The 15,497-nt window shown below is 39.9% G+C and overlaps 1 protein-coding gene and 1 long non-coding RNA gene across 2 annotated transcripts in view; one reads left to right on the top strand and one right to left on the bottom strand.

Moving 5' to 3' along the window:
- Positions 1-724, bottom strand: part of LOC108540097 (uncharacterized) — a 65,468-nt gene extending 64,744 nt beyond the window's left edge. The window contains exon 1 of the long non-coding RNA XR_001888587.1: positions 637-724. This is a non-coding gene — a long non-coding RNA (uncharacterized LOC108540097). The remainder of the gene's footprint in view (positions 1-636) is intronic.
- Positions 725-798: 74 nt separating this feature from the next.
- The window catches only part of LRRC72 (leucine rich repeat containing 72), a 53,682-nt gene continuing 38,983 nt past the window's right edge, over positions 799-15,497 (top strand). Inside the window, 3 exon segments of the mRNA XM_017889060.1 lie at positions 799-1,035; positions 6,750-6,823; positions 12,030-12,099. Of these exon segments, the coding sequence (XP_017744549.1) occupies positions 946-1,035; positions 6,750-6,823; positions 12,030-12,099 (234 nt within the window). The 5' untranslated portion in view covers positions 799-945.

The raw sequence follows: 15,497 nt of genomic DNA, 5'->3' as shown, positions 1-15,497 counted from the left end.
TTTTTTTTTTTTTTTTTTTTTTGAGACAGAGTGTCCCTCTGTCACCCAGGCTGGAGTGCAATGGTCGGATCTTGTCTCACTGCAACCTCTGCCTCCAGGTTCAAACTATTCTCCTGCTTCAGCCTCCCAAGTAGCTGGGATTACAGGCGCATGCCACCACGCCCGGTTAATTTTTGTATTTTTTTAAAATAGAGACAGGGTTTCTCCATACTGGCCAGGCTGGTCTGGAACTCCTGACCTCAGGCAATCCACCTGCTTCAGCCTCCCAAAACACCAGGATTACAGGCGTGAGCCACCGTGCCCGGCCTCAAAATAAATATCTTAATGCAATATTTAAAAAAAGAAAAATCAAAATGTACGCAAATAACATGCATAATGAACAAAATGTCAAACTTTTAAACAGAGACACGATCAGTAGTACTGGCTTTTTTCCTTTTGCGTCAAGATCCACAGTGACTCTGCAGGGCACCTCGTCACCCCCACCCTGTACATGAGGCCAGTGGTCCACACACACGTCTAATTTTCAGAAACCTAAATTTCCTGATATTCAAATCTCGAATCAAAGTGATGATTACTGGGTGACTGCTGATGATTACTCGAATCAAAGTGATGATTACTGATTTACTGCGCTCTGACCTCCTCCTGGTCCCGGACATAGCTGACCCCCTCTCTCCGGCATCTACCGCACGCATCACCACGAGCAGGGATAACACGCGTGTGTCCGAGGTGCAAGCGTGGGTGTTGCAGAGTCACACGCGCAAACGTCACAGAAGTCAGCGTTTGGCTTCAAATATTTCCCAGTGTGGACTGGCTTTTAGTCAACGGGAATGCGGTAACTGTTGGTAACAGAACAATGAGCTGCGCGCCAAGCCAAGTCTCTCTTCCGTGCCACCCGCGGGCAAGGCCGGATTAATCACCGCTGCTGCCGGCCGCCCATGTGTCCTGATGTCCTGGGACCCGAACCCCGTTCCCCGTGCCTTGCGATGCTGGAGCCTACGGAGGGCGTCGGAAACTGCCCTACAGAGCAGTCGCCGGGTAAGCGGTACCTGCCTTCTCAAGTCATCAGCCCCTCTGGCACCCCTGTCTGAGAACTCCAGGCAGGTACTGACTTTGGAAGGGAATTTCAGTACCCTGAAGGTGGAGATAGGTCAGATTTCAAATTAATTGGTCAACATAAAGGGAGAACAAGGAGTCCAGCACAAAATTGGTATGTGAACAGCGTTGAGTGGTGAGGAAGCCCCCTCAGCAACTCTGCCTGGGCTAGAGGTCCCTAAGCTCCTGGGTGGGATTTCAGGACTTTCCGATCCACGCTAATAAACTTACACTGACCTTTTACCACTTAGCATCTGCTGCGTCTATAATTATGGTGGTTTGTAGATTAAGTGAAACGGAGATTAAGTAAATTTTGCAGTCTTGATTCTCCAACAGGGGTGTGTGGGTGTGGGTGTGGGTGTGTATCCCTAATACATTGTTCCCAGCAAGTGCAAATCGACACCTTGAAGAGGAAACGTTATTTGATGAGCCCTACAAGTAGAATTCAGTGTAGTTAAAATAATGATTAAAAGAATATTTGGATATTTGGGTGGGGAAAAAAAAATCTCAGAATTGTGCCAGGTAAGACCTAGCAAGGCTTTCTGGAGTTCTCTGACTCATCTGCAAAGACGGGGGGCTGCTGTGATTAAAGGAGGCTGAGAGTTCTGTGTTGAATTGAAAACTCTTCACACTAAGTCCTAACTTGTGCCTGCGTGTTGCATGGAGGTACAAGAATTTATCATCAGAGAGGACATTTTCTTCTACAGGTTTTAATACTGACCTTATTCTTCTAGGATTTAATAATCCTACCATTTCAAACATTTTTTCCCTTTGATTCTAGATCTTCAGGCATTGGGTGGTGGAGGAAGCAGCTGCTGTTCTCTCCGTGCTAGAACTGTTCACATCCCAATTTTGTGATGGACTCTTTTTATTTTCCTTTTAGGCTAACCAATTAATTTGAAATCCAACTTTTCGCCCTCTTCAAGCTACTGAAATTCAGGCCCCTAAATTCAGTACCTTTTCTGAGTGACATCCTCCACCAGCCAAAACAATGCTGCAAATTGAAATTCTACCTTCTTCAAATGCCCCTCTGCCTCCCACTGTCCTTTTGTTTTTTTACCTCACTTGACAACGATCCTCCTCTGTCTCCTTTCCAACATGCTTCCCTCTCCTTTCTTTCCATGAAAGGAAAGACACTTCATCGTGATCTTCCTTGGATCCCACTCTCCTCTGGTTAACTGACTCATCAGATCAGCACAGCTGCCCCGATGAGATCTCTGATGAGTTCCACATTTACCCTTGCAGCTTTCAGGTGGGTGCCTTGACCAGTATTTCCACCATGGCCTCAATTTCAGCATTTCTCAGCTGCATCTGTCTTCCCTCCCAGTCACCTTTCTCATCAAGTCATCACATCATCATCATCGTCACCTATGACTTCCCTTGTGCTAATTCTCTGCCTCCTTTTACTTGCCAGTTCCCATTCATTCTCCCTGAACACGCCCCATGTCATATCTGTTCACTGCCCATTCACACTTGCCCCCACCCTAGGGCAGGCTCCTTAGCTGGTGGACTTTGTTTCCCAGAGGTAGCCTTGCTTCCTGTCTGCAGTTGTCACTGTACCCCAGGCCCCCATACACATCACTGCTAGAGTCATCTTCCTGAAGCCTAGCTTTGTCACGTTTTTTCTAGTTCAAAAATCCAGTAATATCTTCCTATTGCCCCAGAAGTGAGCACAATGCTGAATCACCCAATAGTTCTGTGCCTTCAGGGTACCAACAAAGCAAGGGCACCAACAGAGAAGGAGGAAAAGTGTTTGTGACATAATTTGATATTGGATATTGTGTAAAAGCATTGACATTGTTATCCTTAATTAGACTTTCTTACATGAATTTTACCATACAGTTACTTAGAATATGTATTTCATATATATGTACACATACATGTGTTTATATATCATATAAAATTAAATGATGTTAAGTTAGAGTTCTCAAGGCCTGAAGAAGTTTTCTCTGGGCACTGATTAAGTACATAGTTCTGAGCCTAAATTTCAAAGTTGGCATAAATAATATGACCCCAACCCACCTTTCTTATTTCTCACAATTGCCTTCCACATGCCTTTTACTTCAGCCAAAGGCTGTACAGCCCTACATACCTTATACGTTCTTCTGCTTCTTCTGTTTTGTGTGCTTACTCTCCTCTTCCACCAACATCCGGTTTCTAATTTCACCTCACCTCTCAAGGCCCAGCCTGACTGTTAGTTGTACCCTGAAATCTTCCAACGTGCCCGGGCTAACAGTACAGGCATACTTCGTTTCTACTGTGCTTCACTATATTGTGCTTTGCAGATACTGCTTTTTTTTTTTTTTAATGTTACTATCATATTTGCTTAAGGGACCACGAACTGTGCCCCTTTAAGATGGCAAACTTAACTGAATTCCTTTAGATGAGGGCGTATGGTACTAGTGAAGCTGTGTGTTAACTGGGAACTGGAATTGTTCCACCACGGATTCACTGAAATGTGAATTGGCACATTTTCATGTTTCTTGGTACTTTGATATTAATATTTTGTACCAGATTCATGTAAAATTATTGATTGGAAAGAAACAAGCTGTGACAAAAACTTGTGTAAATAAATATGATAGTGATTTACATATTATGCTAATACATTCAATTTCCCTTTCACTTCATATTTTTTGGAATTTGATTTAAATTTTTAAATATTCATTCTATGACTACAATTTTCAAAATGTGCATTATTTTCTGATTATCAAATTAATATGTGCTTATTGTAAAATACTCACACATCACTAAAAATAAATATTGCCTAGAAAGTGAAAGTCCCTCATGATTTCAAGTGATGACTTTTGCTAGTAATTTGAAGTGTGTGCATTTTGTATTCATATAAATATGACTTTTAACAAAAATATTGTTACACATATTATACTGCCAATTACTTTTTATTTATAAATATATTTTAGATATCTTTAGATGTCTAGATATCTATTTGCATCAGTTAGAGTTCTCCAGAGAAACAAAACAATAGGGGCCGGGCGCGGTGGCTCAAGCCTGTAATCCCAGCACTTTGGGAGGCCGAGACGGGCGGATCACAAGGTCAGGAGATCGAGACCATCCTGGCTAACACAGTGAAACCCCGTCTCTACTAAAATACAAAACTAGCCGGGCGAGGTGGCGGGCTCCTGTAGTCCCAGCTACTCGGGAGGCTGAGGCAGGAGAATGGCGTAAACCCGAGAGGCGGAGCTTGCAGTGAGCTGAGATCCGGCCACTGCACTCCAGTCCGGGCGACAGAGCGAGACTCCGCCTCAAAAAAAAAAACAAAAAACAAAACAAAAAAAAAAAAAAACAAACAAAAAAAACAAAAAACAAAAAACAATAGGATATATAGAGATATATAGAAAGAGACTTATTATGAGGAATTGGCTCACTTGATTATGGAGACTGAGAAGTCCCACAATCTGCTGTCTGCAATCTGGAGCCCAGGAGAGAGCCAGTAATGTAGTTTAGTCCAAGCCCAAAGACCTGAGAACTAGGAATACTGATGTCTGAAGGCAGAAGATGGATGTCCCAACTCCAGAAGAAAGCGTGAATTCACATTCCTCTGTTTTTCTGTTCTATTGGGGCCCTCACTGGATTGGATGATATCCACCCCCATTGGCGAGGGTGATCTTCTTTACTCAGTCCACTAATAGTAATGCTAATCTCTTCCAAAAACATCCTCAGAAACACACCCATAAATAATGTTTTACCAGCTATGTGGGCATCTCATAGTACAGTCAAATTTATATATAAAATTAACATCAGACCACCTCTCTATATTTTGAAACTACTTCATAGTATTCCATTGTGATGTCACATGTCAATTTAACCTGCATTCCAATTAATGGGGACTATTTTACAACCACAGAAAATGTATGCTGAAATAAGCAGTGATAATCACATTTGTCTGGGTGTATGCACCTGTGTGTTTCTGAGTCCTGGAGGTAGAATGGCCGCATCAATTTAAAAGCACATTTATACTTTTAATAGATGGCTGCCAAGTTTTAATTCTTCTTTGACTGGGCTATACCACCGCAAACACTATGCAAAGATGTGACTGACGGTATGTAGTAGAGGCTGATAGTTGACATCTTTAAGTTGAAATACCCAGATGAGGGCTGGGTGTGGTGGCTCATGCCTGTAATTCGAGCACTTTGTGAGACTGAAGCAGGCAGATTGCCTGAACTCAGGAGTTCGAGACCAACCTGGCCAACATGGTGAAACCCCATCTCTACAAAAAATTAGCCAGGCGTGGCAGCATGCACCTGTAGTCCCAACTACTTGGGAGGCTGAGGCAGGAGAACTGCTTGAATCTGGGAGGCAGAGGTTGCAGTGAACCGAAATCACGCCTCTGCACTCCAGCCTGGACAACAGAGCAAGATTCTCTCAAAAAAAAAAACCAGATGAGAATGTCTAAGCCTGATCCAATGGGTTTTTCCAAGCTCCAGGCTCGGCTTGTGTAACTGGATAACAAAGCACCCTGATGGCAATGCTTAAACCTGAGCCTATGAATGCTCCAAGTCCCTAGATTCAGCTTGCTTAACAAGGTGTCAAGGGAAGTTCGGGGCTATACATTTGCAGCTGCTGTCCATCACTAGGATACCTACCTTCCTCATTCCTTTAAATACGTTCATTGCACTAAATATAACTCCTATTAAAGTCCTCTACCAAATAGCAAAACCACTATCAAAATTTCATATATCACCCAGAAAGATTTATAAGTCAGTTATAACCTCACCATTCATAACATATCCCGGCTAAAATTCAGTGATAGTTTTGACTCTGATAATTACAATGTTTGTCAGATTCCAGGACTGCAATGATTATACTTTTCACTTTTATCATGTCTTGTTAGCTCTACTTTTTCATGGCAAATTACAGACAGACTTTACTTTTTCCATATTATTTTAGGTCATGTGGCCTATTAATGTTATTTTATAATTTAGCAAAGGATTTTTTTTAAAAAAAAAGCAAAGCATTTAAACAGCTGTTGCTAAAGTTTTATTTTTAAAACAGAGCTATGGGAATAAAAGTTGCTTCTCTACCAAAATTCGCACAGTATGAGTATGTTAGCAACTCATGAAAATGAAGTCACTGTTGCTTGCCAAGCAAGGGAAAATGTATTTATTCATTTGTTCAGAGAAAAATGACATGTATTCATTCATTTCACATTTTTTGAGAACTTACTGGGTGCCAAGCATAATGTGATAGGCACAAAAAGAATGTCCTATAATAACATACATTTTATCCTACTCTTTCCACCTCCAACCCTATACTGGGCGAATCCTCTGTAGGAAACCTATCAAATACTAATTCTTCATGTTCAAAGAAACATTTAAGAATAGTTCTTTAAAGACCAAATTACCTTGCCTCATAGAGAATAAAAAACTTGCTTTTGGTGTATATGTACACATACATATTTTTTTCTCTCTGATTAAAAATTATTTAAACATCTGTGCCTAGGATTAAGGATAATGAAATTCAACCACAAAAATGAGTAAATAATATATAATTGTAGTGTTGGAATTTATCAGTTTAGGATGGTTATCTCCATATTCACCTTTCTTTTGATCTTCTTGTAGACATTATTGTTATTGACTGCAAATGCCTCAGCATTTTTGTTCATTGGAATGTAGTTTGACAGATTAATTATATGTTATCAGGCAGTTGAAGATCAACTAAAGATACGTGGCCACAAGAGGGATGCTGATGTCTTCGAGCTGTTCCTTTCTAAAAAGTAAGTGAACTTAACATAAAAAAATGAAAGAGTATCATGTTATCGTGATCATGTTAAAATGTTTCACAGATTCAAATGTTCTTTTCCATTTTGTCCCTCAAGGACTGGGTAGGCAACCACACTCCAATTATTTTACCACTTCCTGGAGTCCACAGTTTTCTATTGGAGAGACAAAATACTGAAACTGATTTAAAAAAAAAAAAAAAAGATTATGGAGACAAGCTGTTTGAATCCCAGCTCTGTCTCTTCCAGCTGGGTGATCTTGGGTATGTCGTACAACCTCCCTATTAGGATTGTCAGGTTTAACAAATAAGTATATAGGACATCCAGTTGAATTTGAATTTCATAGAAACAATAAATTTAATTGTAGTTAATATAAGTATGTCCCACACAGTAGTTGGAAAATTCATTGTTTCCCTGAAATTCAAATGTAGCCCGATATCCTGTATTTTATCTGGCAATGCTATTCCCTGGGTATAATTATACTACCTCATTCTCAGGGTTGTTGTGAAGCTTAGGTGAGTTACTAAAAGTTAGTCAAAGTTACTGGCACACAGTAAACACTCAATGAGCATTAGTATGGTTAATATTATTACTATTACTGGGAATCCTTATACCACATACTATGATAATGACCCCCATTGTACTACAACCTCTACCTATCCCCATACAAATTTTACTGGTAAGTAGAAAAATCCCTCTCACATATCAACAGCCCTCTTTGATTCCACTCGAACTCCTCAAGGAGGCAAACAACAAATTGGGTTTTTCTATAGAGTAGAATGAGATAGAACACAGGTATGGGAGGAAAAGGGAGTTATAAATAAAATTAGACTCTGATACCACAGTTCTCACTGGCCAGTAAGTGACACTGAAGTTTGCATTTTAAGCACGGTGACCCTATTCCTACATTGTGTCCCCCTTTGTGCTTTTAATGCCTCTGAATTCTGTGTATTATTTTAAATAGGCTTCCAGTAAAGAAAATGCTTTAGTTTATCAACAAATTTAATCACTTTTATTTCTAGCAATTTGGGGAAATCCTTTATTATTATACATATTTTATTATAAATAAATATTTATGTTTATCAGTACAGAGAAAAGTGTTTATCTTTGTAAGGGCTCTGAATCTCTTGGTAGTAAAGGAATACATTGATGACAAGTTTGAAATATTTAAAAATATATTTAGTATGGAACACGTATGGTGAAGCATTCTGACACATTTAAGGTCATGCTTTGAGCCACTCGATATAGGTCAGTTGGTTTTAAAATAACAATAAATACTTCATGTGGTCAAAAGATTGCATCTTTCATGATTTTAACAATTGTATACTATTGATCACTATAGTAAGTAGATAGTAAGAGTAACTTTAAAATACTAGAAAATTTGAGATATTGATCACCTGACAGTAGGTAATTAATGGTCTCCTTATGGGAAGGATAACACCTTTTACATTTTGAGGATACTAAGTTACCATTTCATCCAGCTGTGGACAACAACTATTTCCCAGTCCAGATGCCAATACACTGGTATACTGAGTTATTTATTTGCCTAAGTTTCTGTTGACTCTGGGAAATGAAAGCATCTTATTGACTTGTTCTTGAGTGATCATGGAGAACATACATTGTAACAGGATGTTGACAAGTATTGTCAGCATGAGTTATAGCCATCATTAGTAGAATTACCTCTCACTTATCCTTCGACTGGCCTCACCTTATAATGTAACAGCTTGTTATTGATTTCAGACAGGTTTATGTGCAGAATAAACCCTTCTGACATGAAATAGTTAGAGTACCCTTAAAAAGTGAATTTATATGATATTAGATATGGGCTTATAAAATTTTTTTAAATTAAATTTTAAAATGAAAAATGAATTTATTGTATTACCTAATCAATGAAAATTCAACATTGATATTACTGCTACAAAAAAATTAATGACAGTAACTTGACACAGTTAATACTTTAAAGTTTTAGTGTATTAAAACAACTTTCACACCACTGCACTCCAGCCTGGGAGACAGAGCGAGACTCAGTCTCAAAAAATAAAATAAAATGAAATAAAATAAAATAAAATAAAATAACTTTTATGGGAAATCCTCTGAGTGGGGCATGAGATACTCTAATGTAGCCATGTAATGATTTCTTTATTATTTATCGTAGGAACAGATGAAGTTAACATACTCTCACTATCACCCAATGCAATAGTTACGGTGCCCCAAGGTCCAAGTACTCTTTCCCTGAAATAAGCTACATATCTACAGTGAGAGGGGAGAATGTATTATTATTTGTACAAATTTCCTACTAAAAGTTGCTTTGAGGCCAGACGCGGTGGCTTACACCTGTAATCCCAACACTTTGAGAGGCTGAGACAGGTGGATCACATGAGCCCAGGAGTTTGAGACCAGCCTGGGCAACATGTAAAATCCTGTCTCTACAAAAAATTAGCTAGGCATGGTGGTGTACACCTGTGGTCCCAGCTACTCAGGAGGCTGAGGTAGGAGGATCTTATGAACCTAGGAGGTGGAAGTTGCAGTGAGCCGAGATGGAGCCACTGTACTCCAGCCTGGGCAACAGAACCAAACCCTTTCTAAAAAAGAAAAAAACAAAAGTTGTTTTGGAAGAGTCTGAAACATTTTGTTGTGCCAGGGAAGTGCTCAAAAACTAATGGTACATATCAAAGAGACACACGATTCTGCTTGAAATGTCTTTTATAAGGGAGAATTTGATCATTGTTTTAAGTGATAAAGGATTAGGAAAAAAAACTTGAAAATTCAGGGAAGATGGGGAGGAGAATGAATGAAATAGAAGAGGAGGGAACAGATGTTCATTACATAAGAATAGCAGCTAATAATGTAAAAAGCATAAGAACATTAGGAAAATCATTTTATAATCCTGAATCTATTGGCTCAGATAAGGATCATCAACTGAAGCTAAAGCGATTGAGTAAAGAGTTGTCAGGGAGCAAGATATACACATGATCTCAGATATTCGCCTCATGTATGACTTTCCAATTATAAAATTTGTACTTTTATAGTGGCGAGAACTGGCAGATACCCTCTTAACCAAATGACTGAATTTAGCTTCATCAAGACTGGGGCAGACTGACATCATTTGGATCCTTATGTGATTCAGTAATTACCACCCACGTAATTGAGAAGTAGACATGATCTTCCTTGCATTTGATCATTAGGAAACAATCCAAAAATCAATAATGTAAGACATTCTACCAGACAGTTATCCTGGACTCCCCAAAAAGCTAATGTTTTATGGCTTGTTTGTTTGTTTGAGATAGAGTTTTGTTCTTGTCACCCAGGCTGGAGTGCCACGGCACGATCTCGGCTCACTGCAACCTCCGTCTCCTGGGTTCAAGTGGTTCTCCTGCCTCAGTCTCCCAAGTAACTGGGATTACAAGCATGTGCTACCACACCTGGCTAATTTTTGTAGTTTTAGTAGAGACGGGGTTGCACCATGTTGGCCAGACTGGTCTCAAACTCCTGACCTTAGGTGATCCATCCACCTCAGCCTCCCAAAGTGCTGGGATTACAGGTATGAGCCACCATGCCCAGCCCAAAAAGCTAATGTTAAGGGAGAAAAAGGAAAGAAGATGATTACCTTTAAAAAGACTCAAAGATTACACCACCCCAAATGCAATGCATGACTGTTAACGGGATACAGGATTTAAAAAAAAAACAAAAGAAATGTAGGAACAACAGGGAAACTTTGAACATGAAAGGCATATTAGATTAAATTACTGAATTCCATTTCATCTTCTTAGGTGTGAGGATGGTATCTTGGTTATGCAGGACAATGCCCTGATATAGGAGATACACAAGATGAACTCCTTAAGCTGAGACACCTGCAATAAGCCTGCAACTTTATTTTCAAATGATTCACCAAGAAAATTATCAACCAATAAACAATAAATTAGATAGATAGGATAAGCGTGTGACAATATGTTAAAAATTCTGATGGGTATACAAGTGGTCATTGTACTATTCATTCATCTTTTCTCAGGTTTGACATTTTCAATATAAAAGTTAGTGAAAAGGTTTATTTTGTTTAGAAATGTTTGCATGCTTTCAAAAAATGTATGTTTTATAAAATTAGAAAATATTATTCCTTCAGCGTCCCAAGGTTAAAATAATTGTGATAAAATTTTACCATAAATGAATTAATATCTGTAATAATAGTAAATATTGATATTTTTATGCTTTGAAAAGTATCTGGCACACAATACATGATCTATAAGAATTTGATAAATAAACAGATAATGATATGTGATCTATAAGCATTTGATAAATAAACAGATATGTATATGTATACATACTTGGGTTCCACAATTTCTGCCCTGAGAAATAAGAGATCCAACTACTCCAGGCCACATCAATCAAATGACCAACTATCTCAGACAGTGCCCTCTCCCAAACCCACATCAGCCCCTTTGATAAGTGAGCTGCCTTAGGAACAAGAACCAAGACCACTTGAATAGGTGGAATCTCATACCATTCAAGAAAAGTAGGTAATATTTTAATCCTATAATTAATAAATAAAGGGAGAATTAAGGAAAGCAGATGATTACCTTTAAAAAGACTCAAAGATTACATCACCCCAAATGCAATGCATGAATGTTAATGGGATACAGGATTTAAAAAAACCAAAAGAAATGTAGGAACAACAGGGAAACTTTGAACATGAATGGCATATTAGATTAAATTCATATTTCACACAGTGTCTGTCTCTTGGTGTCCTGCAGTTTCCATCAGAGTCCAGTCTGGCCAAATACTTCAAGGTTATTGCCCCACAGTAATAATCCACAGATGATATTGAAACAGGACCCAGCTACGTTTCCCACATTTACTTGAAAGTCCAGTATTAGCTTCACTTTTTTCCTTTGTCCTCTCCCCAGTAAAACTTGTTTTGAATTAAAGTTCCAATAAATTCAGTCATAAGGAGGTGTTAATTTTTGCTAATGTGGTAAAGTGCTCCCCTTCAAGTATTTGCTTTAACTAGCTGACAAAATCTTAATCCAAATGAATGAAGTTATAATGATGGAATTTATAAAATAAGCAGGTGAGTGTGCCAACAATTTTGAAACGACAAAGAGAGAGAGACCCTTCTAGTTACTACGAAGCCATACTAACTACATGCCCAGTCTTACCTACGTGTGAACTGATTGTTGCTAATGTTCACATTTTTTTTTCTTTCCAGGGAACTGACAGAGGTCATTGATCTTTCTAGGTTTAAAAAATTAAAATACTTATGGCTTCATCATAACAAGGTAGTGTTGTATTTTATCTTTCAATTACTAAAATTAAACTACTATCTTAATTTTATGTTCCTAATAGAGCTAATCTTTAAAAGTATTAATATTTTTTGCTTAAAATTTAAATTCAGCTAAGAAACCAATATAAAACACATATATCTGGTACATATATGTCTGGTGTGTGTGTATATATATGTATGTGTGTATATATATTTATCTGGTATACATACACATATACACACACGAGATACATTGAATAAGGACAATCTGTGAGGTGCTATCAAATTGCAATTTTACTTTTGTCTCCCATGTCCTATCAAATCCACTTAGTGGAAGCTATTCCTACTTAGGCCCCTGAAAGAAAACCCAGGCAGCCCCATAACCTTTTTCATCTCTCTTAGGTAATACAAAATCTTACAGCCCATTGAGTCATAGTCATAGTCCCAGTTCATAAATGAGAATATAATAGCCAACTGTCAATCTTCAATCACAAATGAGATAAGCCCCCATCTATATCCAGCTATGGCTGACTGCAGATGGCCACCTACCTTCTTTATTAACTAGAAAGCCATGGTTGGCTGTTTTCCTTCCTTCTTATCTCCACTTTAGCCTTCTCCAGGTTTGGTATGGAATGGGGTGGTGTACTGGTAGGAAAAAGGCAAGGGAGAAGCAAAGTTCTCTGCTTTGTATCCTGTAGTACTAACAGATGTTCAAAGTTGATCGTTCCCTTTATGGCTTATTCAGAAGTTCCTCTGCTAGGCTTCTCCAACACTGACTCCTCTTCACTGGCCACTCCTGGCTCACCTCACCTTTATCCCAGGGCTACTTACAACTGAGGGTCTTTTGGCCTTGGCAAATCACCCTCATGTGCAGAATCCCTTATACAATGCCCCAGGACAGCATACCTAGTCCTCAGACTCACATATCTTTGTCCTGCAATCAGAAGCCAAGAGGGTTGGTACCTCCCAGTTGCTACCAGATGTGGTTTGGCTCTGTGTTTCCACCCAAATCTCATCTCAAATTGTAATCTCCACATGTTGAAGGAGGGATATGATTGGAGGTGATGGATCATGGGGATGGTTCCCTCCATGCTGTTCTCATGATAGTGAGTGAGTTCTCACAATAGCTGATGGTTTTTAAAGTGGCACTTCCTCCATTGCTCCCTTTCTCATCTGCTACCATGTAAGATGTGCCTTGCTTCCCCTTCACTTTCTGTCATGATTGTAAGTTTCCTGAGGCCTTCCCAGCCATGTGGAATGGTGAGTCAATTAAATATGTCTTCTATATAAATTACCCAGTCTCAGGTAGCTCTTTATAGCAGTGTGAAAATGGACAAATGCAGAGAATTAGCACTGGCAGAGTCGGATACTGCTGTAAAGATAACCTGAATATGTGGAAACAACTTTGGAACTGAGTAGTAGGCAGACGTTGGTGGAGCAGTTTGGAAGGGCTCAGAAGAAGACAGGAAGACATGGGAAAGTTTGGAATTTCCTAAAGAGTTGTTGAATGGTTTTCACCACAATACTGATAGTGATATGGACAGTGACGTCCAGGCTGAGGTGATCTCAGATGGAGATGAGGAACTTATTGGAAACTGGAGTAAAGGTCACTCATGCTATGCTTTAGCAAAGAGACTGGTGGCATTGTGCCCCTGCCCTAGAGACCTGTGGAACTTTGAACTTGAGAGAAATGATTTAGAGTATCTGGTGGAAGACATTTCTAAGCAGCAAAGTGTTCAAGACTTAACCTGGCTGATTCTGAAAGCATTCAGTTATATGCATTCACAAAGAGATGATCTGAAACTGAAACTTTTATTGAAAAGGGAAGCAGAAAATAAAAGCTTAGAAAATTTGCAGCCTGACTGTTAGGTAAGAAAGAAAACCCCATTTTCTGGGGAGAAATTCAAGCCAGTCACAGAAATTTGTATAAGTAACAAGGAGTCAAACGTTAATAGCCAAGACAATGGGGAAAATGTCTCTGGGGCATGTCAGAGATCTTCAGGGCATCACAGGCCCAGGGCCCTGCCGCTCTGTGCAGCCCCAGGACTTGATGCCCTACTTCCCAGCCACTCCAGCTCCAGCTGCTAAAAGGTGCCAAGGTACAGATTGAGCCGTTGCTTCAGAGGGTGCAAGCCCCAAGTCTTGGCGACTTCCACATGGTGTTGGGCCTGCAGGTGCACAGAAGACAAGAGTTGAGCTTTGGAAACCACCTAGATTTCAGAGGATATATGGAAATGCCTGAATGTCTAGGCAGAAGTCTGCTGCAGGGGTGGAGATCTCACGGAGAACCTCCACTAGGGCAATGCAGAGGGGAAATGTGAGGTTGGAGCCCCCACACAAAGTCCCCACTGGGGCACTGCCTAGTGGAGTTGTGAGAAGAGAGCCATTTTCCTCCAGACCCCAGAATGGTAGCTTCACCAACAGCTTGCACCATGTGCCTGGAAAAGCCATAGGCACTCAATGCCAGGTCATGAAAGCATCTCTGGGATTGTACCCTGAAAGACCACAGGGGCAGAGCTGCCCAAGGCCATAGGAGCACACCTTTTGCATGAGCATGCCCTGGGTATGAGACATGGAGTCAAAAGAGATATTGGAGTTTTAAGATTTAATGACTGACTGCCCCACCTGGTTTCAGAATTGCGTGAGGCCTGTGGCCCCTTTGTTTTCGACAAATTCTCTCATTTGGAATGAGAACATTTACCCAATGCCTGTACCTCCATTGTATCTTGGAAATAGGTAAACTGCTTTTCATTTTACAGGTTCATAGGTGGAAGGGATTAGCCTTGTCTCAGATGAGACTTTGGACTTGGACTTTTGGGTGAATGCTGGAATGAGTTAAGACTTTGGGGGACTGTTGGGAAGGCATGATTATGTTTTGAAATGTGAGAAAGACATGAGATTTGGGAGGAGACAGAGGCAAAATGATATGGTTTTGCTCTGTGTCTCCACCTGAGTCTCATCTCAAATTGTAATCCCCATGTGTCAGGGGAGGGACCTGGTAGGAGGTGATTAGATCATGGGGGCAGTTTCCCTCATACTGTTCTCATGATAGTGAATGAATTCTCATGAGATCTGATGGTTTTTAAAGCGGCACTTCCTCCTTCATGCTCTTTCTCTCCTACCACCATGTAAGAGGTGCCTTGCTTTGCCTTATACCATGACTATAAGTTTCTTGAGGCCTTCCCAGCCATGTGGAACTGTGAGTCAGTTAAACCTCTTTTCTTTATAAATGACCCAGTCTTGGGTAGTTCTTTATAGCAGTGTGAAAATGGACTAATACACTATCCAAGCTGATTTAACTTCCTCAGGAAGTGTCAGGCACCAGGCCATCATGCCTCCGAATGAGGGAGCATGTCTCAAGATCACCAAGTGTGGCTGTTGAAGCTTCTCTTAAAGGCCAGGGTTAAGGAGGCA

Source organism: Rhinopithecus bieti, unplaced genomic scaffold (assembly GCF_001698545.2).
Source record: "Rhinopithecus bieti isolate Rb0 unplaced genomic scaffold, ASM169854v2 scaffold_16834, whole genome shotgun sequence".
Taxonomy (NCBI): domain Eukaryota; kingdom Metazoa; phylum Chordata; class Mammalia; order Primates; family Cercopithecidae; genus Rhinopithecus; species Rhinopithecus bieti.
Note: the sequence above shows the minus strand (reverse complement) of the source record. Positions and strands in the feature narration are given on the sequence as shown.